Below are 24,286 nucleotides of genomic sequence, written 5' to 3' on the forward strand. Positions count from 1 at the left end.
TCCAATTCGCCAAACATATCTTCGGAGATCTCATTCACTCTGGCCACTAGGCCCAAGTCACAGGCTGCTTTTCTGCTCAATAAATTGCTAACACACTGACCTCGAATCACATGCACCCACATAGTGAATTTCCTTTGCTTGTACTCTCAGCTGGCAAGACATTTCCCCCACACAATCAATGCGGCCACTAGGACTATGGACATTTGTAGTAACCTTCGCCAGCTGGGGCTGTTGAGGCAGTTTCATAAATGCAGCAAGAGACATTACAGTGATATCTGCTCCTGTGTCAATCTTAAAATCAACTTTGGCTCCCATTACAGTAAAGGTAACCTTCCAATCTTCCTCTGAGCTTGGCCGTTCCACAACAGACCCCACAAAAGACACTTCCTGACCCTCTTGGTCACTATCCAGCTGCATCTCCTTAATGTATTCAGTTTTACACACCACTTCAAAATGGCCCATTCTGCTACATTTTCTGCATCTTTTATCTCTGGCCGGGCATATAGCACTCTGATCATGAGCACGGTTGCACTGTGTGCATTGGGCATGCTGCGCCCATCCACTTCTAGGTCTATCCGTTATTTTCAATCTACCGCTCACACTGTGCCTTTCACTAGCAGTTTTCCTGAACTGTTGCACTTCATTCACAATACTCTCAGACCTCAGATCAGCACTTTGCCTTTTCACCAGTTCAATCTGGCGGGCCATCCTAATAGCCCCATCTAATGATAAATCACGCTCTAACTGCAGCTTCAGTGAGACTTCAGCATCTGCAATTCCAATAACTATTCTGTCTCTGATTTGCTCTTCTTTAGCAACACCAAACTTACAGAATTCAGCTAGTTCATACAGGCTGCGCACAAATGACTCCACAGATTCTCCCAAACGCTGATTACGTTTGTGAAAACAAGCTCTCTCTTCCCCTTCTTGGAAAGTAAAAGCATTGAACACTGGCTCCACATCCTTCCCATAGAGTATAAAAGAGAATTAACTTGTACTTCACCACTCTCCTTGTTCAGTTTGGAAGCAATCCTGAAGTGCTGAAACCGCTGACGCCATGTGGGCCAAGCTGCAGGCTGAAAGAAGTCAAAAGGCTCAGGTGGGGTAAACTTTGACATCGTCATCGATCAGGAACAGAAGCGCAGGCAAGAACTTCTGACACCATGTCATGAGATGCAGGATATGTGCAGGACACAGCAATGATGGTACAACTCTATTTTATTACAGAGCATAGAAACATACATCTAGTCAGGTTGATTTCACTAACTAACTGCGACACAGACAACCAGACCTAAGCCCCGCCCACAAACAGTGACATCACATCCTGCTCTCATCACAAGGAGAAAGAGCACAAAAGAGAGGGGGACAGAGAGAGAGCATAAAAGAGAGGGGGCAGAGAGAGAGAGCACAAAAGAGAGGGACAGAGAGAGAGAGCACGCAAGGTGTGGGACCGCTGTACTGCAAAAAATGGCCTGTGTACACAAGCTTTAGGACTAGTATAATATAATACATTAAATTACATTGAATATAGTGCTTCTATATTGTGATGAGTGAGATGATTATAATTATTCACAACTAGTTGGTAGGCCTTCCCAGAGGGCAGTCTATATGTTGTTAATAAAAAAAAAAAAATAGAACTAAAGAAAAAAATAAACAAATTATCAAAATTAAAAAAATTAAACCTAATCCCTATGAAAAAAAGCCCCCCCAAAATAAAAACACCCCCTAATCTAATGCTAAACTACCAAAAGCCCTTAAAATAACTTTTTGTAGGGCATTGCCCTAAGTTAAACAGATCTTTTGAAGTTACAAAAAATTCTAAGTCCCCCCTAACAGTAAAACCCACCACCCACCAAACCCCCGAAAATAAAAAACCTAAAATTATCCATTGCCCTGAAAAGAGCATTTGTATGGGTATTGCCCTTAAAAGGACATTCAGCTCTTTTGATGCTCATCCCTAATCTAAAAAACAAAACAAAACAAAAAAACTAAAAAAAAAACAAAAAAATAAAAAATAAAACCTAATCCCTATGAAAATAAAAAGCCCCCCCAAAATAAAAACACCCCCTAATCTAATGCTAAACTACCAATAGCCTTTAAAAGGGCTTTTTGTAGGGCATTGCCCTAAGTTAAACAGCTATTTTGCAGTTACAAAAAAATTCTAAGTCCCCCTAACAGTAAAACCCACCACCCATCAAACCCACCAAAATAAATAAACCTAATACTAAAAAACCTAAACTATCCATTGCCCTGAAAAGGGCATTTGTATGGGCATATGTTCAAATCAGCCAATAGGATTTCAGTAGCTCTCATCCTATTGGCTGATTTGAATTTTAAGAATCAAATCAGCCAATAGTATTTCAAGGGACGCCATCTTTAATTGCGTACCTTGAATTCACTATTCAGTGTACGGCGGCGATCGGAAGAAAAGGATCCTCCACGCTCCATTGTTCCGTGGTCGCCGGTCTTCAGTTCCGCTGTCCTGGATGAAGAAAGAAGAGGTCCCCACTTGGAAGAAGATGTCGGCCGCTTGCAAGAAGACTTCACAGCATGGAAGAGGACCTTCTCCGCCGAACTTCAGGACCTGTGAGTATCTATTTGGGGCTTTAGTATTAGTTTTTATTTTTTTTTAATTAGGGATGGGCAGCAAAGAGCTGAATGCCCATACAAATGGTCTTTTCAGGGCAATGGATAGTTTAGGTTTTTTAGTGTTAGGTTTTTTATTTTGGTGGGTGGGGGGTTTTACTGTTAGGGGGTCTTAGTATGTTTAATTCTTAAAAGAGCTGTTAAACTTAAGGCAATGCTCTACAAAAGGCCCCTTTAAGGGCTATTGGTAGTTTATTCTTAGATTGGGGGGGGGGGGTTATTTTGGGGGGCTTTTTTATTTTCATAGGGATTAGGTTTAATTTTTTAAAAACTTTGGTAATTTGTTTTTTTATTTTCTGAAATGTTAGCCTTTTTTATTTTTTGTAATCGTAGCTTTTTTATTTTTTGTAACTTTAGTATTTTTAGTTTAGGTAATTTGGGTTAATTTAGGGGGTGTTAGGTTAGGAGGCTTAGTAATTTAATTAGTTATTTGTGTTGTGAGTTTTGGGGGTTAATAGTTTAATTAGGTTTATTGCGATGTGGGGGGGGGGTTTGGTTTAGGGGTTAATAGGTTAATTATTATTTTTTTGCAATGTGGGGTTTTTGTGGTTTAGGAGTTAATAGGGTAATAAGGTTTATTGCTATGTGGGTTTTTGCAGTTTAGGGGTTAAGAGGGTAATTAGGTTTATTGCGATGTGGGTGGTTGATGGTTATGGGATTAAGGGGTTAATTACTTTCTATTTTGCGATGTGAGGGTTTGCGGTGTAGGTCGTAATACTTTGTGTGGACGGTGTTTTTATTTTTTTGTAATGCTCCGTTTGCCTTCGCTGCATCCCGGTGGATTCTTTTACCACCCTGCCGTTTTCGGAATCCTGCAGCAAAGCTGCATCCAGGTGAATTATTTTGGCTGCATGAGCAGCCAGCATTCTGTTGGCTGGCTCACGCTGCCAACATTCCATTGAGGATGCGTGCGCAACTGCCAACGACGACAGACATTACAAACGCAATTATAGTATAGATACAGGGAGTGCAGAATTATTAGGCAAGTTGTATTTTTGAGGATTAATTTTATTATTGAACAACAACCATGTTCTCAATGAACCCAAAAAACTCATTAATATCAAAGCTGAATATTTTTGGAAGTAGTTTTTAGTTTGTTTTTAGTTTTAGCTATTTTAGGGGGATATCTGTGTGTGCAGGTGACTATTACTGTGCATAATTATTAGGCAACTTAACAAAAAACAAATATATACCCATTTCAATTATTTATTTTTACCAGTGAAACCAATATAACATCTCAACATTCACAAATATACATTTCTGACATTCAAAAACAAAACAAAAACAAATCAGTGACCAATATAGCCACCTTTCTTTGCAAGGACACTCAAAAGCCTGCCATCCATGGATTCTGTCAGTGTTTTGATCTGTTCACCATCAACATTGCATGCAGCAGCAACCACAGCCTCCAAGACACTGTTCAGAGAGGTGTACTGTTTTCCCTCCTTGTAAATCTCACATTTGATGATGGACCACAGGTTCTCAATGGGGTTCAGATCAGGTGAACAAGGAGGCATGTCATTAGATTTTCTTCTTTTATACCCATTCTTGCCAGCCATGCTGTGAAGTACTTGGACGCGTGTGATGGAGCATTGTCCTGCATGAAAATCATGTTTTTCTTGAAGGATGCAGACTTCTTCCTGTACCACTGCTTGAAGAAGGTGTCTTCCAGAAACTGGCAGTAGGACTGGGAGTTGAGCTTGACTCCATCCTCAACCCGAAAAGGCCCCACAAGCTCATCTTTGATGATACCAGCCCAAACCAGTACTCCACCTCCACCTTGCTGGCGTCTGAGTCGGACTGGAGCTCTCTGCCCTTTACCAATCCAGCCACGGGCCCATCCATCTGGCCCATCAAGACTCACTCTCATTTCATCAGTCCATAAAACCTTAGAAAAAACAGAATTTATGCTTACCTGATAAATTACTTTATCCAACGGTGTGTCCGGTCCACGGCGTTATCCATTACTTGTGGGAAATGTTCTCCCCCACAGGGAAAGGCAAGGAGAGCACACAGCAAGAGCTGTCCATATAGCTCCCCGACGGTTAGGAGGAAAAGGAGAAACTATCGGGTGCCGTGGTGACTGTAGTGTATAAAGAAAAAAAATTCAACCTGATTAAAAAAACCAGGGCGGGCCGTGGACCGGACACACCATTGGAGAAAGTAATTTATCAGGTAAGCATAAATTCTGTTTTCTCCAACATTGGTGTGTCCGGTCCACGGCGTCATCCATTACTTGTGGGAACCAATACCAAAGCTTTAGGACACGGATGAAGGGAGGGAGCAAATCGGGTTACCTAAACGGAAGGCACCACGGCTTGCAAAACCTTTCTCCCAAAAATAGCCTCCGAAGAAGCGAAAGTATCAAATTTGTAGAATTTGGCAAAAGTGTGCAGAGAAGACCAAGTCGCTGCCTTACATATCTGGTCAACAGAAGCCTCGTTCTTGTAGGCCCATGTGGAAGCCACAGCCCTAGTAGAGTGAGCTGTGATACGGTCAGGAGGCTGCCGTCCGGCAGTCTCATAAGCCAAGCGGATAATGCTTTTCAGCCAGAAAGAGAGAGAGCTAGCAGTAGCTTTTTGACCTCTCCTCTTACCAGAGTAAACGACAAACAAGGATTAGGTTTGTCTAAAATCTTTTGTTGCTTCTAAATAGAACTTTAAAGCACGAACAACATCTAAATTGTGTAATAAACGTTCCTTCTTTGAAACTGGATTCGGACACAAAGAAGGAACAACTATTTCCTGGTTGATGTTCTTGTTGGAAACAACTTTTGGAAGAAAACCAGGCTTAGTACGCAAAACAACCTTATCTGAATGGAACACCAGATAGGGTGGATCACACTGCAAAGCAGATAATTCAGAAACTCTTCTAGCAGAAGAAATAGCAACCAAAAACAGAACTTTCCAAGATAGTAACTTAATATCTATGGAATGTAAAGGTTCAAACGGAACCCCTTGAAGAACTGAAAGAACTAAATTTAAACTCCAAGGAGGAGTCATGGGTCTGTAAACAGGCTTGATTCTAACCAAAGCCTGAACAAAAGCTTGTACATCTGGCAAAGCTGCCAGTCGTTTGTGCAACAAGACGGATAATGCAGAAATATGTCCTTTTAGAGAACTAGCTGACAATCCTTTATCCAAACCTTCTTGGAGAAAGGAGAGAATCTTTGGAATTTTAATCTTACTCCAGGAGAATCCTTTGGATCAGGGCCGGCGCTTGCATACAGGCAAGCTAGGCAACCGCTTTAGGGCGCATTAGTATTGGGGCGCAAAACTGCCGGTGACAAGTTCAACCTGCAGGCTGCAGCAGCAACTTTTTTTTAATTTTTTTATTTTTTTTTACCCTTACAGTCCGCCCCCACCCAGACATCCTTGAATTTCCTTTGCGCGACTTGGGAAAATGGGGTGCCAACGCCGTGCTACCTATGACACTGTCTGTTCTATATTGAGCTTCAATTTTTAAAAAGGCAGCGTCTGAAAATATTTCACGCGCGCACGCGCGCGCACAGGCTGCAGCTGTTCAGTGCACGCAGCGGCAGCAGGCTTCTGTAGGGAAAGGAGGAGGAGGGGTGGAGCAGCTATGTAGGAGCCGCGCTACTTCTGGCTGGAAATGGAATTGAGTTCCCCTGACCTCAGTGACAGTTAGTTCTAATGGCAGCAGTCACAGGTAAGCAGCTGCCTTTCTAAAATTATCTTCTACTACACTGTTTCTGAGTTTGTGTCTGACTGTCTGTTAGCTCCTATAATGTAATTGCCCATGCCCAAAAGTTGCCAGTTCTCCCCTGCACGCTGATTTAGCAGCCTTTTCATTGTTATTGCCACCTTTGCTCTGCTAGCAGCCAGAGACATAAATGTGTAAGTGGGTTTTATTTCTGTTACTGTAGGGGACGGATAAAACCGCAGTGTGTGCAAAAAAGATTGAATTTCCAGCGTCTATTTTCCAAATATTTAGGGCCCCAGAAAAAAATCAGCAGTTTTCTTTTGAACCAGACTGAAGAGTCATTTTTCGGTTAAAAGGTAAAACAAAGCCTTTACATAGATAAAAATTCATTTATTTACTATAGAAAAAAACAAAGCCTGTTCTTTAAAAGAAAGTGTTTATTTAAGAATAAGCAAACAGTTCAGAAACTGCAACACGGAAAATAGCTCAGACAGTTGATTACAAGTTTACTTTTACTTAACTTTCTGAGCTATTTTCCATGCTGCACGTTGTCAACTGTTTTTAAATGCTTCGAGGCTTCGTTTTTTAGCTATATCTTTTTTTCTGATTTATGGGGATTTAAGCGCTCTGTTTTTGACCATAGTGCCATTTGTGGGAGTACCTGCTTAATGCAGCCCGAGCCCTGTGCAGAGAGATACTGTGCTACCACATAATTGAGCAAGGGAGCTGTTCATGCAGAGGGAGGACACCATGTATTGTAACTGGGAACACAGTCTAGTGCCTAGGTGCCCTTATCTAAATGTGTTTTTGAATATGTCTTTGCATTTTTGTGTGTGTGTGTGTGTAAATGTGTATGTGTGTTTGTGTAAGTGTGTGTAAATGTGTTTGTGTGTGTGTGTAAATGTGTTTGTGTAAGTGTGTGTAAATGTGTAAGTGTTGGTGTAAGTGTGTGTAAATGTGTGTTTGTGTGTGTGTGTGTGTGTAAATGTGTGTGTGTGTGTGTAAATGTGTGTGTTTGTGTAAGTGCGTGTAAATGTGTGTGTGTTTGTGTGTGTGTAAATGTGTTTGTGTGTGTGTATGTGTTTGTGTAAGTGTGTGTAAATGTGTGTGTGTTTGTGTAAGTGTGTGTAAATGTGTGTGTGTTTGTGTAAGTGTTTGTGTAAGTGTGTGTAAATGTGTGTGTTTGTAAGTGTGTGTGTTTGTGTAAGTGTGTGTAAATGTGTGTTTGTGTGTGTGTGTGTGTAAATGTGTGTTTGTGTGTGTGTGTAAATGTGTGTGTGTGTGTGTGTGTAAATGTGTGTGTGTGTGTGTGTGTAAGTGTGTGTGTAAGTGTGTGTTTGTGTAAGTGTGTGTAAATGTGTGTGTGTAAATGTGTTTGTGTGTATGTGTGTGTGTATGTGTGTGTGTGTGTGTTTGTGTAAGTGTGTGTGTTTGTGTAAGTGTGTGTGTGTGTAAATGTGTATGTGTAAATGTGTAAATGTGTGTAGGTGAGAATTTTCACCCACAACAGTAATCCATAACTTTCCTTCTTATGTTGGGACATTAACTTTTTCAATGTAAAATTTCTCTACTCCCCTAGTGCTACAAATTATATAATTATATATATATATATATATATATATATATATTGTCATGCAGCACAACCACTGTCTGATTTGCTATGTATTAAGCAAGATGCTGAAACAAGCAAAAATGGTCCAGCTCCTTAGCTTACATTCCAGCTTTTTAAATACAGATACCAAGAGAATGAAGAAAAAATAATAACAGGAGTTAATTTTAAAGTTGCTTAAAATGTCATGCTCTAAAAAACTTGGATTCAATATCCCTTTTAACTAGCAATAGGATGGTATAAAATTGGGGGGGGGGGGGGCGGCAAAATGTATCCTCGCCTGTGTGGCCAAAAATCCTAGCACCGGCCCTGCTTTGGATTCACACCAACAGATATATTTTTTCCATATTTTATGGTAAATCTTTCTAATCACAGGTTTTCTGGCTTGGACCATAGTATCAATCACAGAATTTGAAAACCCACGCTTGGATAAAATCAAGCGTTCAATTTCCAAGCAGTCAGCTGCAGAGAAACTAGATTGGGATGTTCGAATGGACCTTGTACTAGAAGGTCCTGTCTCAAAGGTAGCTTCCATGGTGGAGCCGATGACATATTCACCAGGTCTGCATACCAAGTCCTGCATGGCCACGCAGGAGCTATCAGAATCACCGAGGCCTTCTCCTGTTTGATCCTGGCTATGAGACTGGGGAGGAGAGGAAACGGTGGAAACACATATGCTAGGTTGAACGACCAAGGCGCCACTAATGCATCCACTAGAGTCGCCTTGGGATCCCTGGATCTGGACCCGTAGCAAGGAATCTTGAAGTTCTGACGGGACGCCATTAGATCCATGTCTGGAATGCCCCATAATTGGGTTAACTGAGCAAAGACCTCCGGATGGAGTTCCCACTCCCCCGGATGGAAAGTCTGACGACTCAAATAGTCCGCCTTCCAGTTGTCTACTCCTGGGATGTGAATAGCAGATAGATGGCAGGAGTGATTATCTGCCCATTGGATTATCTTGGTTACTTCCTTCATCGCTAGGGAACTCTTTGTTCCCCCCTGATGATTGATGTACGCAACAGTCGTTATGTTGTCCGACTGAAATCTTATGAACCTGGCTTCCGCTAGCTGAGGCCAAGCCAGGAGCGCATTGAATATAGCTCTTAGTTCCAAAATGTTTATCGGGAGAAGCGACTCTTCCCGCGACCATAGGCCCTGAGCTTTCAGAGAGTCCCAGACCGCGCCCCACCCCAAGAGGCTGGCGTCGGTCATGACGATGACCCACTCCGGTCTGTGGAAACTCATTCCCTGAGACAGGTGATCCTGGGTCAACCACCAGAGAAGTGAGTCCCTGGTTACCTGGTCTACTTGAATTTGGGAAGACAAGTCTGTATAGTCCCCATTCCACTGAGCATGCACAGCTGTAATGGTCTTAGATGAATTCGAGCAAAAGGAACCACATCCATTGCTGCGACCATTAGTCCTATTACTTCCATGCATTGAGCTATGGAGGGTTGAGGAATAGAGTGAAGAATTCGACAAGCTTTTAGAAGCTTTGTCTTTCTGACGTCTGTGAGAAAGATCTTCATTTCCACAGAATCTATTATTGTTCCCAGAAAAGGAACCCTTGTGGACGGTGACAGTGAACTTTTTTCTATGTTCACCTTCCACCCGTGAGATCTGAGAAAAGCCAACACAATGTCTGTATGAGCCCTCGCTTTGGAAAGAGACGACGCTTGGATTAGGATGTCGTCTAGATAAGGTGCTACAGCGATGCCCCTCGGTCTTAGGACCGCTAGAAGGGACCCTAGCACCTTTGTGAAAATTCTGGGAGCGGTGGCTAAACCGAATGGAAGAGCCACAAACTGGTAATGTTTGTCCAGAAAGGCGAACCTCAGGAACTGATGATGAGATTTGTGGATTGGGATATGCAGATACGCATCCTTTAGATCCACGGTAGTCAAAAATTGACCCTGCTGGATTGTTGGTAAGATTGTCCGAACGGTTTCCATCTTGAAGGATGGAACTCAGAGGAACTTGTTAATCTTTAAATCCAGAATTGGCCTGAAAGTTCCCTCTTTTTTGGGAACCACAAACAGGTTTGAGTAAAACCCTAGACCTTGTTCCCCGGAGGGGACTGGGTTTATCACTCCCATCTTTGATAGGTCTCTTACACAATGTAAGAATGCCTGTTTCTTTATCTGGTCTGAAGATAAACGAGACAGGTGGAACCTTCCCTTTGGAGGAAGTCCCTTGAATTCTAACAGGTATCCCTTGGAAACTATCTCTAGTGCCCAGGGATCCAGAACATCTCTTGCCCAAGCCTGAGCGAAGAGAGATAGTCTGCCCCCTACCAGATCCGGTCCCGGATCGGGGGCTACCCCTTCATGCTTTCTTGGTAGCAGCAGCAGGTTTCTTGGTTTGTTTACCCTTGCATGGGCTTCCAAGCGGGTTTGGGCTGGGCTGCGTTACCTTCTTGTCTAGCGGTAGTGGAGTTATTAGCTGGTCCGTTCCTGAAATTGCGAAAGGAACGAAAATTAGACTTGTTCTTAGCCTTAAAAGGCCTATCCTGTGGGAGGGCATGGCCCTTACCCCCAGTGATGTCTGAAATAATTTGCTTCAATTCCGGCCCAAAAAGGGTCTTACCCTTGAAAGGAATATTCAGTAACTTAGTCTTGGACGACACATCTGCCGACCAGGATTTTAGCCAAAGCGCCCTCCGCGCTACAATAGCAAAACCTGAGTTTTTCGCCGCCAATTTCGTTATTTGAAAGGCGGCATCCAATATAAAGGAATTAGCTAACTTTAATGCATGAATTCTGTCCATGACTTCTTCATAGGAAGTCTCTTTCTGGAGCGACCTTTCTAGTTCTTTGAACCAAAAGGACGCCGCTGAAGTGACAGTAATAACACACGTAGCTGGTTGAAGGATGAACAATTGCTGAACAAAAATCTTTTTAAGCAATCCTTCCAATTTTTTATCCATAGGATCTTTGAAAGCGCAGCTGTCCTCTATAGGAATAGTTGTGCGCTTCGCTAGTGTTGAAACAGCTCCCTCAACCTTCGGGACCGTTTGCCATGCGTCCCTTCTAGGGTCTACTATGGGAAACATTTTCTTAAATATAGGAGGTGGGGCAAAGGGTACACCTGGCTTCTCCCACTCCTTTTCCACTATGTTCGCTACCCTCTTAGGTTTTGGAAAAGCGTTGTCGTGCACTGGGACCTCTAAAAATTTGTCCAATTTGCACAACTTCTCTGGTACTACCATGGAATCACAGTCATCCAGAGTAGCTAATACCTCCTTAAGCAAAGCGCGGAGATGTTCTAGCTTAAACTTAAATGCCACTAGATCAGGTTCTGCCTGTTGAGAAATTTTTCCTGAGTCTGAAATTTTACCCTCAGACAGCCCTTCCCTCACAGCCAATTCCGATTGATGTGAGGGTAAAATAGATAAGGCATCGTCAGCGTCTGATTGTTCATCCTTTTTATCTGTATTTAAAACTGAACAATCACGCTTTCTCTGAAAAGCTGGCAGTTTGGATAAAAGATTTGCTATAGAATTATCCACTACTGCTGATAATTGTTGCATAGAAATAAGCACTGGCGCGCTAGGTGTCGCCTGCGCGGGCAAAGCTGGTGTAGACACAGAAGGAGAGGATGTAGAGCTATCCCCACTACCTTCATTAGATAAATCATCTTGGGCAACATTATGAAAAATAACAGAGCTTTCCTGATTTTGTTTGGACGCTATGGCGCAATTATCACAAACACTCGAAGGGGGAACCACATTTGTCTCTATACACACAGAACATAGGTTATCTGATGGAACAGACATGTTAAACAGATTTAGGCAGGCAAACAATGCAATAAAAACGATTTTAAACAAAAACGTTACTGTCTCTTTAAATAATAAAATGACACATTTATTTCTGAATGTTCAAAAAACTATGAAGGCAATATCCGATTTTTCTGAAATTTGGACCCCAGTGTCTTAATGCTTAGAAAGTATTGCACAGCAAATATGGAGACTCTAGCTCTTAAAACAAGCAAACCGGAGCTAATTGTTGGATTTAACCGTTTTTATACACCACAATCCCAGCTACAGCCTTGCTGCAGCTTTTTACCTTCCTTAGGGGTCACCATTCACAGAAAAAAAGCCTTTTGGAGTCACTTTCTGAGCCACAGGACCCTCTCACATGAATCTGCATGTACTGCCTTGAAATTCAACTGCGCAGCTGAAGTGCCAAAATGAGGCTTCCTCCCTCAGCACACTAGAGTGAAGGGGCCTTCCTGACTAGATTTAGGTGTCTAAAACAAGCCAGATCAATAAAAAACGTTCCTAAGTGTATGTGAGCTTATAAAATATTTCAAATGGTATAATATTGTTATAAAAACCAATCGATTTAGCCCCTAACAGTGTCTACCAGCATAAAAAACAAAAAGGGGAAGCCTGTTATCTTTTTTGCTGAGGTGAAAGAAAAATGGCTTACCGTTTCCCCTGAGGGGAAAAATGACTGTCATCTAGCATTAGCCTGTGTTGTTAGAAGGAGACTAGTCATACCTGAAGCAGATGAGTCTGCAAACTGTTAACCCCAACTGAAGTTCTCTTGTTTCAACAGTCCTGCGTGGTAACAGCAATGGATTTTAGTTACTTGTGCTAAAATCATAGCCCTCTTAAACAGAAATCTTCATCACTTTTCTGTTATAGAGTAAATAGTACAAGCCAGCACTATTTTAAAATAACAAACTCTTGATAGAAGAATAAAAAACTACAACTAACACCACAAACTCCTCGCCATTCCCGTGGTAGATGCTACTTGTTCAGAGCGGCAAGGAGAATGACTGGGGAGCGGAGCCAGAGGGGGAGCTATATGGACAGCTCTTGCTGTGTGCTCTCCTTGCCTTTCCCTGTGGGGGAGAACATTTCCCACAAGTAATGGATGACGCCGTGGACCGGACACACCAATGTTGGAGAAATCAGTCTTGAGATATTTCTTGGCCCAGTCTTGACGTTTCAGCTTGTGTGTCTTGTTCAGTGGTGGTCGTCTTTCAGCCTTTCTTACCTTGGCCATGTCTCTGAGTATTGCACACCTTGTGCTTTTGGGCACTCCAGTGATGTTGCAGCTCTGAAATATGGCCAAACTGGTGGCAAGTGGCATCTTGGCAGCTGCACGCTTGACTTTTCTCAGTTCATGGGCAGTTATTTTGCGCCTTGGCTTTTCCACATGGTTCTTGCGACCCTGTTGACTATTTTGAATGAAACGCTTGATTGTTCGATGATCACGATTCAGAAGCTTTGCAATTTTAAGAGTGCTGCATCCCTCTGCAAGATATCTCACTATTTTTGACTTTTCTGAGCCTGTCAAGTCCTTCTTTTGACCCATTTTGCCAAAGGAAAGGAAGTTGCCTAATAATTATGCACACCTGATATAGGGTGTTGATGTCATTAGACCACACCCCTTCTCATTACAGAGATGCACATCACCTAATATGCTTAATTGGTAGTAGGCTTTCGAGCCTATACAGCTTGGAGTAAGACAACATGCATAAAGAGGATGATGTGGTCAAAATACTCATTTGCCTAATAATTCTGCACTCCCTGTATGATTAGATTAAAATATGCATTTGAGACACAGAATTGCATGAAAGGAAAATAAAAAAATGAATCTACAGAAGTCTATACTCTTGTTCATTTTAAACTCACTAGATAATGTAATACAATCATAGTGATATAGAAACTTCATCTGACTCCTGTGGCTTTCTGAATGTAGCTGTGCAGGAGTATGATAAATTACTTTGGGTATATAAAGGTTTTGTTTGGAATATTTACACATATAAAAGTAGCCAGTACTGTGGTTTGTGCAGTAGTTGTTACACATTGCTGTTGCTGGGTTATATATTTTACAAAGGTTTAGTTTGTCAGCAGTATCTTTTGTAACATTTATATAGGGTGCAACTGTAACATTATCAGTCAGTAATGATCTTACACAAACCTGCCAATTGTGCACAATACTGCAGTGTGCTCTAAAAATATACTGCAGTATGCTGAAGATGTTAAATATATAGGATGTAAACACATAAGTAATGAAATAAATCTATCTCATTATATCATATATAAAAGGATATAATGTTATACAAGAGCAATATTATATAGATACTTTTCTGAAAACATTAGCCTCAAATTGAACTCACCATAAAACAAAATTACACATAGTAAACGTTTTAATGCATTTTACTACTGTCTTGTGCCTTCTTTTCCTCTGATTTGGCTTGAAAAAGTGTAGTGTCTTTCGCTGCCCTGGATTATCCTGCAGGCCTCAGAACTTTATCATTGTAACAAGCTACACTGTTATTTATTAATCAGAGAACTCATTTATATCATATGAAACTGGCACCACTAAAGGGTGAGAACATGTTGAAATGCTCTTTTTTTCTGCTCTAACAGTTTACATCAGTTTATTTTCACACGTTTATGTCTCTTTAAGTTATAGGTGTACTTCCAGATTGCACTGGTATTTAACTATATGAGAATGTTTACCTTTAATATTAACAAAATGACCTCTTTATGATGTAAGTACTTGAATCGTTGGAATAGATTTGCATCATATCAGCTAAATTAACTAATTTCAACTTTCCTATAGGCCAGATATACAACACAATAGAATTTGAAAAGGACACATGACCATATGAAGCTAAGTGTAAATTTGAGGATAAAACAAAAAACCCAAATCTGATAAAAACTTGAAAACTCACATGACATTACACGACATCACACAACTTTTCACATAAATATGTGTTTTACTTAGAACTGGTTTATTTGCTGGTTTAAAGTCTAGATGTTGTTTCTGTAGTGATATTAGAAATATCATTTTAGGTCAGGTGTCAGTTCCTTGTGTTTGGAGATGCAAATGATTTGGACAGATACAAATCATTTGTGCAGTGATGTGTCTCTATTAGGATTTAGTAACAACAAAGATGATAAAATGGTGTGACAAGTTACGCTGCACTAAACACTGGTAAGACAGGATAATGGTAACATAACAGAACCTATACAGACAGGGAGCTTTCTAATCTACTTGTGCTGAATCACTACATATTCATGAAAAATACAACTTTTTAGACACAGTAGTTATGCAGAATATACTTGTACACAGCACATTTCTACATTGTATTTAATTTATCACAACTAGGTGTTGGAAAAGCAGAAATCACTCAATAGTTCTAATAATAATTCTAATAAATTGAATATTAAAAGGACATAAAACACCCTGTAGTTACATTACATTAAAACTTCATTTAAAAAAATATTCTTAAAAATAGTGGTTTGATTTAAAAAAAATATACTTTATTTACCCAGAATTAATCAAAATGTAGCTAATCTTTTCTGCCTAACCTTATTAGAGAATGCAGTCATTATTTACCTGTGTATAACATCCTTTTGCCGGTCCCTTGGGTAGGATAGGAAGCGATGGATGTTGAGGGCCTCACATGACGCTTGTGAAGCATTATGTCACACGAGGCAGCCAAATGGCATGTGGTGCTGAATATCCCTGTATGAATCAGTAAGTGGGGAAGCTGCAGTCTGATCTCCTGCCAGATAGTCACTGAGAACTTTACCTGTCTCTCGTTCAGACAAACAATGTATCCAAAAGCAACTATGTAACCACGGCAACTAATACATAAAAAGGTATCAGATTTACACCAGCCAGTGGTTCTGTACAAAGATAATTAATGCAATGGGACCTGAGCGATGATGGTATTTAATAATTGATAGGTATGTTAGATAATATTGAAGAGCTACATAAGATGTCTTTACATTCACAGTGAGTTATATCAGGGCTATATGCAAATGTTACTTATTAAGTACAGAATAACATTAACAAACTGGAACTTAAAGTTAAAATTCTTTAGTGAAAAACGTTTTCATGTCAGTGAGATGAAGAAAGTGCCTGGCATCTATGGGGCCACTAAATAATAGTAAAAATAGTAATCTACATTAAAAGGGACAGTCTACTCCAGAATGTTTATTGTTTAAAAATATAGATAATCCCTTTATTACCCATTTCCCAGTTTTGCATAACCAACACAGTTATATTATTATACTTTTTACCTCTGTGATTACCTTGTATCTAAGCCTCTGCAGACTGTACCCTTATCTCAGTTCTTTCCACAGACTTGCATTTTAGCCAAATTAGCGCTGACTCAAATAACTCCACAGGAGTGAGCACAATGTTATCTATATGGGATACTTGAACAAGTGCTGTCTAGCTGTAAAATCTGTGAAAGTGCACTGAGATAAGAGGCAGGCTTCAATGGCTTAGAAATTGGCATATGAGCCTACCTAGGTCTAGTGTTCAACAAAGAATACAAAGAGAACAAAGCAAATTTGAGGATAAAAGTAAATTGGAAAGTTGCTTAAAATTGCATGTCCTATCTGAATCATAATTTTGACTAGACTGTCCCTTAAAATGGGTGCCAGTGCTATAAAGGTCTGTGTATCTGTGGTCCTCTAAACGCTAAGGGCTTAACTTACAGCCCTTTATAGACTTCCCAATGCAGCACCATACCAACATTAACCCACTATATGACCACATAACGCTGTACCTTAGGCGCAATTAAATAAATTAAAATAGTATTATTGTTGACATGCTCATACTATAACTACATTTTAAAAATATTGATGACTGCTTTGGGCAAATACAAATATACATAGCTTTCCTATAACTGCTGTACTGAAATATTTAGTATATGGGGAGATACAATAGACAAAACCAACAATTTCAAATGAAAAATAAAGGTAAAGGAGCTACATGATACAGGTCAATGCTGACATTTTTATTGGAAAAAAAATGCTAATAGAAGTGTACTGCAAACAGTTTTCTATTCAAATCTAAAATTTACTGATATGCATTTCAGTTTTTAGCATGTCACGTGTTAAACCTACTTAGGAATTTTCTCAGCAAATAATATTAACGGGACAGTAAACACCCTGAAATTTTTCATATTAAGGGCTAGATTAAAAGTGGAGCGCAAACAATTTTGTGAGGGTTTTGGCGATCACTTGCACTCCTTTTTAAATTGCGCTAATACTACAAGTTGAGGGAAATTACGCTTGAATCATAAACGTTATCTCAGAGCTGTAGTTAACTGTTTTCCGAAAATAAAAAGTGTCACAAAACACATCAAAAATACATTATAAATTACAGTTACACTCATATTAACACTGTCCAATAAAAATTATTTTATAGAAACATTGCAAAAAAAGTTATAAGGCCTCAAAGAAATGAGGTTTCCAAAGGACTTTAACATAGAGACACATACACATTGCTTAAGTGAATTGTAGCCCTTTGCAGTTAGGTAGATGAAAACATGTTAAAGCATATCTATGCAATATTTATATTTTCTTATCATGTATGCACATTTTACAGTATGCAATCAATCATGTATGCACATTTTACAGTATACGATCATGTATGCACATTTTACAGTATGCGATCATGTATGCACATTTTACAGTATGCGATCATGTATGCACATTTTACAGTATACGATCATGTATGCATATTTTACAGTATACCATCATGTATGCATATTTTACAGTATGCCATCATGTATGCATATTTTACAGTATACGATCATGTATGCACATTTTACAGTATACCATCATGTATGCATATTTTACAGTATGCCATCATGTATGCACATTTTACAGTATACCATCATGTATGCACATTTTACAGTAAACGATCATGTATGCACATTTTACAGTATACCATCATGTATGCATATTTTACAGTATACCATCATGTATGCATATTTTACAGTATGCCATCATGTATGCACATTTTACAGTATACCATCATGTATGCACATTTTACAGTATGCCATCATGTATGCACATTTTACAGTATACCATCATGTATGCATATTTTACAGTATGCCATCATGTATGCACATTTTACAGTATACCATCATGTATGCATATTTTACAGTATACCATCATGTATGCATATTTTACAGTATGCCATCATGTATGCATATTTTACAGTATACGATCATGTATGCACATTTTACAGTATACCATCATGTATGCATATTTTACAGTATGCCATCATGTATGCACATTTTACAGTATACCATCATGTATGCACATTTTACAGTAAACGATCATGTATGCACATTTTACAGTATACCATCATGTATGCATATTTTACAGTATACCATCATGTATGCATATTTTACAGTATGCCATCATGTATGCATATTTTACAGTATACCATCATGTATGCACATTTTACAGTATACCATCATGTATGCACATTTTACAGTATGCCATCATGTATGCACATTTTACAGTATACCATCATGTATGCATATTTTACAGTATGCCATCATGTATGCACATTTTACAGTATACCATCATGTATGCACATTTTACAGTATACCATCATGTATGCGCATTTTACAGTATGCCATCATGTATGCACATTTTACAGTATGCCATCATGTATGCACATTTTACAGTATACCATCATGTATGCACATTTTACAGTATGCCATCATGTATGCATATTTTACAGTATGCGATCATGTATGCGCATTTTATAGTATACCATCATGTATGCGCATTTTACAGTATGCCATCATGTATGCACATTTTACAGTATACCATCATGTATGCATATTTTACAGTATGCGATCATGTATGCACATTTTACAGTATACCATCATGTATGCATATTTTACAGTATGCGATCATGTATGCACATTTTACAGTATACCATCATGTATGCATATTTTACAGTATACCATCATGTATGCACATTTTACAGTATACCATCATGTATGCATATTTTACAGTATACCATCATGTATGCACATTTTACAGTATACCATCATGTATGCATATTTTACAGTATACCATCATGTATGCACATTTTACAGTATACCATCATGTATGCATATTTTACAGTATACCATCATGTATGCACATTTTACAGTATGCGATCATGTATGCACATTTCACAGTATACGATCATAATTGCACATTTTACAGTATACCATCATGTATGCATATTTTACAGTATGCGATCATGTATGCACATTTTACAGTATGCGATCATGTATGCACATTTCACAGTATACAATCATAATTGCACATTTTACAGTATTCAATCATGTATGTGCATTTTACAGTATGCAATCATGTATGTGCATTTTACAGTATGCGATTATGTATGCATTCTACAGTATGCGATCGAGTATGCACATTTTACAGTATGTAATCATGTATACGTATTTTACGTAAACTATCGGGTATGCACATTTTATAGTATGCAATCATGTAAGCGCATTTTGCAGTATGCGATCATGTATGTGCATTTTACAGTATGCAATGTATGTGCATGTTACAGTATGCAATCATGTAAGCGCATTTTGCAGTATGCAATCATGTATGTGCATTTTACAGTATGCAATGTATGTGCATGTTACAGTATGCAATCATGTATGCGCATTTTACAGTAAACGATCAGGTGTGCAGATTTTATAGTATGCGATCATGTAAGCGCATTTTGCAGTATGCGATCATGTATGCACATTTTACAGTATGCAATCATGCATGCTTATTTTACATTATGCAATCATGTATGCACATTTTACAGTATGCAATCATGTATGCGCATTTTAACGTATGCAATAATTTTATAGGAATTTTACAGTAAGCGAGCAGGTATGCACATATTACAAACAAACATGTTAAAGAACTTTGGAATATGAAATATTTCTATTTTCATGTCAGGTTACTAATGAGAATATGCAATGCTGTTTGTGCGTGAGTGGGGTGTTAGTTTTTTCCCCAGTTTTTTTTCTCCATTAACTTCTATGGTGGAATACGTGAAAGTGCACGCAATATTGTAAGTTCAGATTTTTGCGGTAGTCACGTTACCGCTAGAGAAAAATATGTGGGGGTTTTTCAACTTGTAATGCCAGCGCAACCCGACTAGCGCAAAAATTAAAATCCTGTACATATATTACAGGAGGTCAATATGGAGGCATACGCTTGAGAATGTTCCTTCATAACAGAACAAATTATTACCACGTGGAGGAAAGCCAGTACTTTGATTGTTTGTCAGTCTTTGAACATTCATCCGGCTCCTGGATGTAGGAGTAAGAACCTCTGTGCAGCATCAACTTTTCCTGGCAAACATCTTGTGCACACCATGAAGTTCATGTGCAGAGAGTTAATTCAACCCATTGTACGTTTTATTTGTAGTGAGTGGCTGTGTTTGACATGGGGTATAAATAAATATATACTTTTGACATTAATCAAAGCTGTGCTTCTCTACTGCTTATATTTTTATAGATAATATTTAGTGTTACAGGACAATGATTTGGGGCTTGATGATAAAATATTCTTCAGCTTGGAGAGAAATTGTAGTGCAGGCTTCACAGTGGCTGAACTAAAAGAAAAAGGGTGGAACTATCCAGCACTGTAAAAACTCTCATTTCTGAATGTTAAGGAGAGACAAGCCCAGTTCACTGCATGGTATGAGTTTTTTTACACTACACTTTGTGGTATGTAGTTTATATTACTTTACACTTCAGATTGGATCCTTTCAGTATTATTACATTTAAGCTTTGCACTTTCTATTTTATATTTTAATACATTTAGATGTAGATCCAGCAGTGATTTTACAAATTCGGATTATGTTTTGAAAGTTTCTATGTTACTTTAACAAATTGGGATCATAATTTGTATATTGCTGTGTATCTTTTACAACTTACATTGCACTTTGTATTTTCTCTATTTTAACATAAAACAGAGCTTATGAAAATTGGAGGAACCTGGGAGTTTTCTGGGCTAAATCGGGGAGTTCCCAGGGTATATCTGAAGCTTTCTCACAATTCTTGTGAAATGCTGTAAGCAATTTAAACAAGCTGGTCTCACTGAATTGTCTCACCAGCTGTATCTAGGCGGTTTGCTCAAAAGTCACAATACATTTATTTATCTGACAGAAAAGTAATATATACTAAACTATAGGCAAAACCAAGTTAAATTGTAGTGAAAACATTTCAGGTTAATTTGTATTTGCTGCAAACTGATAATGTTATGTCCCAAAGGAACAAAACAAACAGGCACTGCTGAGCGTGATAAGTAAAATAATTCATTTATTAAACATCCATTAAAAAGAAATCCATCAAACAGACATAGGGGTAGATTTACCAATGTCTGTCCGACATGATATGCTGTAGCGTTTCATGTCCGACAGACATCGCTGAATGCTGAGAGCATACGCTGTCAACATTTATAATTGCACAAGCAGTTCTAGTGAAGGGTAAGGTTATAGTAATGGGGGACTTTAATTTGCCAGATATAGACTGGCAGATTCCTTATGCTAGATCAGCTAGAAGCAGCAGGTATATTCTTGAATCTCTGCTAGGGGAATCACTTGAGCAATTAGTTAAGGAACCAACTCGTAAGGAAGCTATATTAGATGTAATACTTACAAACAGTGATACAGTTTCAGGTGTGTCTGTAGGTGAAAAATATGGTAGGAACAGTAAAATTTAAATCAGTTGATGGTAGAATAATAGAAGGAGATAAGCAAATTGCAGACTGTCTCAATGATTACTTCTGTTCTGTTTTCACAAAAGATTGTGAAAATAGAATGTCTACATTAAGGGATGCTGCGAGAAATAGAAACAAGCTTAACACTAATCTTTTTACAGAGGATGAGGTTTTGTTAGCATTATCAAAAATAAATGTTAAAAAGGCAGTCCTGATAATATTCATCCAAGGGTTTTCAAAGAACTTTGATCAGCGCTAACTGTCCCATTAACTGATCTGTTTAATCGGTCACTATTAACAGGAGCTGTACCAGATGATTGGGGAATAGCAAATGTAATACCTCTTCATAAAAAAGGGCAGTAGTACTAGTGGTGTTCCTCAGGGGTCGATTCTGTGGCCTGTTTTGTTTAACATATTTAGCTGTGATATCACCAAAGGGCTACAGGGGAAAGTATGTCTGTTTGCAGATGATACAAAAATTTGTAACAGAGTGGATGTTCCAGGGGGGTAGACAAAATGAGAAGTGATATACAACAATTGGAGGATTGGACAAACGACTGGGATCTAAAGTTTACCACTGCAAAGTGTAAAATAATGCATTTAGGGAAGAAAAATCCAAATGTTAATTACAGACTCAATGAAACTTTACTGACTGTTACAGATGAGGACCAGGACTTGGGAATTATTATTTCAGATTATGTAAAACTTAGTAAACAATGTAGTAATGCAGCCAGTAAGGCTAGCAGAATGCTTGGATGTATTGGTAGATGTATTTGCAGCAGAAATAGTAAGGTTCTTATGCCATTTTATAGATAATTAGTTAGGCCTCATCTTGAGTATTGTGTGCAGTTCTGGAGGCCATATCTTCAGAAGGATATTAACAAACTTGAATCTGTGCAAAGGAGGGCTACCAAAATGGTACATGGTTTAAAAAAACAAAATTTATGCTTACCTGATAAATTCATTTCTCCTGTAGTGTGGTCAGTCCACGGGTCATCATTACTTCTGGGATATTATCTCCTCCCCTACAGGAAGTGCAAGAGGATTCACCCAGCAGAGCTGCTATATAGCTCCTCCCCTCTACGTCACCTCCAGTCATTCGACCAAAGGACCAACGAGAAAGGAGAAGCCGAAGGGTGTAGTGGTGACTGGAGTATAATCCAAAAAATTTTTTAGCCTGCCATAAAAAACAGGGCAGGCCGTGGACTGACCACACTACAGGAGAAATGAATTTATCAGGTAAGCATAAATTTTGTTTTCTCCTGTTAAGTGTGGTCAGTCCACGGGTCATCATTACTTCTGGGATACCAATACCAAAGCAAAAGTACACGGATGACGGGAGGGACAGGCAGGCTCTTATACGGAGGGAACCACTGCCTGAAGAACCTTTCTCCCAAAAACAGCCTCCGAAGAAGCAAAAGTGTCAAATTTGTAAAATTTGGAAAAAGTATGAAGAGAAGACCAAGTTGCAGCCTTGCAAATCTGTTCAACAGAAGCCTCATTCTTAAAGGCCCAAGTGGAAGCCACAGCTCTAGTAGAATGAGCTGTAATTCTTTCAGGAGGCTGCTGTCCAGCAGTCTCATAGGCTAATCGTATTATGCTACGAAGCCAAAAAGAGAGAGAGGTAGCCGAAGCTTTTTGACCTCTCCTCTGGCCAGAATAAATGACAAACAGGGAAGATGTTTGACGAAACTCCTTAGTTGCCTGTAGATAAAATTTCAGGGCACGGACTACATCTAGATTGTGTAGCAGACGTTCCTTCTTCGAGGAAGGATTGGGACACAAGGATGGAACAACAATCTCTTGATTGATATTCCTGTTAGTGACAACCTTAGGTAGGAACCCAGGTTTAGTACGCAGAACTACCTTGTCTGAATGAAAAATCAGATAAGGAGAATCACAATGTAAGGCAGATAACTCAGAGACTCTTCGAGCCGAGGAAATAGCCATTAAAAACAGAACTTTCCAAGATAACAACTTGATATCAATGGAATGAAGGGGTTCAAACGGAACACCCTGTAAAACATTAAGAACTAAGTTCAAACTCCATGGCGGAGCAACAGTTTTAAACACAGGCTTGATCCTAGCTAAAGCCTGACAAAAAGCTTGAACGTCCGGAACTTCTGACAGACGTTTGTGTAAAAGAATGGACAGAGCTGAAATCTGTCCCTTTAAAGAACTAGCGGATAACCCCTTTTCTAAACCTTCTTGTAGAAAAGACAATATCCTTGGAATCCTAACCTTACTCCATGAGTAACTCTTGGATTCGCACCAATATAAGTATTTACGCCATATTTTATGGTAAATCCTTCTGGTAACAGGCTTCCTAGCCTGTATTAAGGTATCAATAACTGGCTCAGAAAACCCACGTTTTGATAAAATCAAGCGTTCAATTTCCAAGCAGTCAGCTTCAGAGAAGTTAGATTTTGATGTTTGAATGGACCCTGGATCAGAAGGTCCTGTTTCAGAGGTAGAGACCAAGGCGGACAGGATGACATGTCCACTAGATCTGCATACCAAGTCCTGCGTGGCCATGCAGGTGCTATTAGAATCACTGATGCTCTCTCCTGTTTGATTCTGGCAATCAATCGAGGAAGCATCGGGAAGGGTGGAAACACATAAGCCATCCCGAAGGTCCAAGGTGCTGTCAAAGCATCTATCAGAACCGCTCCCGGATCCCTGGATCTGGACCCGTAGCGAGGAAGTTTGGCGTTCCGACGAGACGCCATGAGATCTATCTCTGGTTTGCCCCAACGTCGAAGTATCTGGGCAAAGACCTCCGGATGAAGTTCCCACTCCCCCGGATGAAAAGTCTGACGACTTAAGAAATCCGCCTCCCAGTTCTCCACTCCCGG

The 24,286-nt window shown here is 39.4% G+C and overlaps 1 protein-coding gene across 1 annotated transcript in view; it reads right to left on the reverse strand.

Annotated features, from left to right (window-relative positions):
- Positions 1-15,443, reverse strand: part of C2H4orf45 (chromosome 2 C4orf45 homolog) — a 97,456-nt gene extending 82,013 nt beyond the window's left edge. Inside the window, exon 1 of the mRNA XM_053700836.1 lies at positions 15,283-15,443. Coding sequence (XP_053556811.1) covers positions 15,283-15,367 — 85 coding nt within the window. The 5' untranslated portion in view covers positions 15,368-15,443. The remainder of the gene's footprint in view (positions 1-15,282) is intronic.
- Between the last annotated feature and the right edge of the window lie 8,843 nt (positions 15,444-24,286).

This window comes from Bombina bombina, chromosome 2 (genome assembly GCF_027579735.1).
Source record: "Bombina bombina isolate aBomBom1 chromosome 2, aBomBom1.pri, whole genome shotgun sequence".
NCBI classification, from domain to species: domain Eukaryota; kingdom Metazoa; phylum Chordata; class Amphibia; order Anura; family Bombinatoridae; genus Bombina; species Bombina bombina.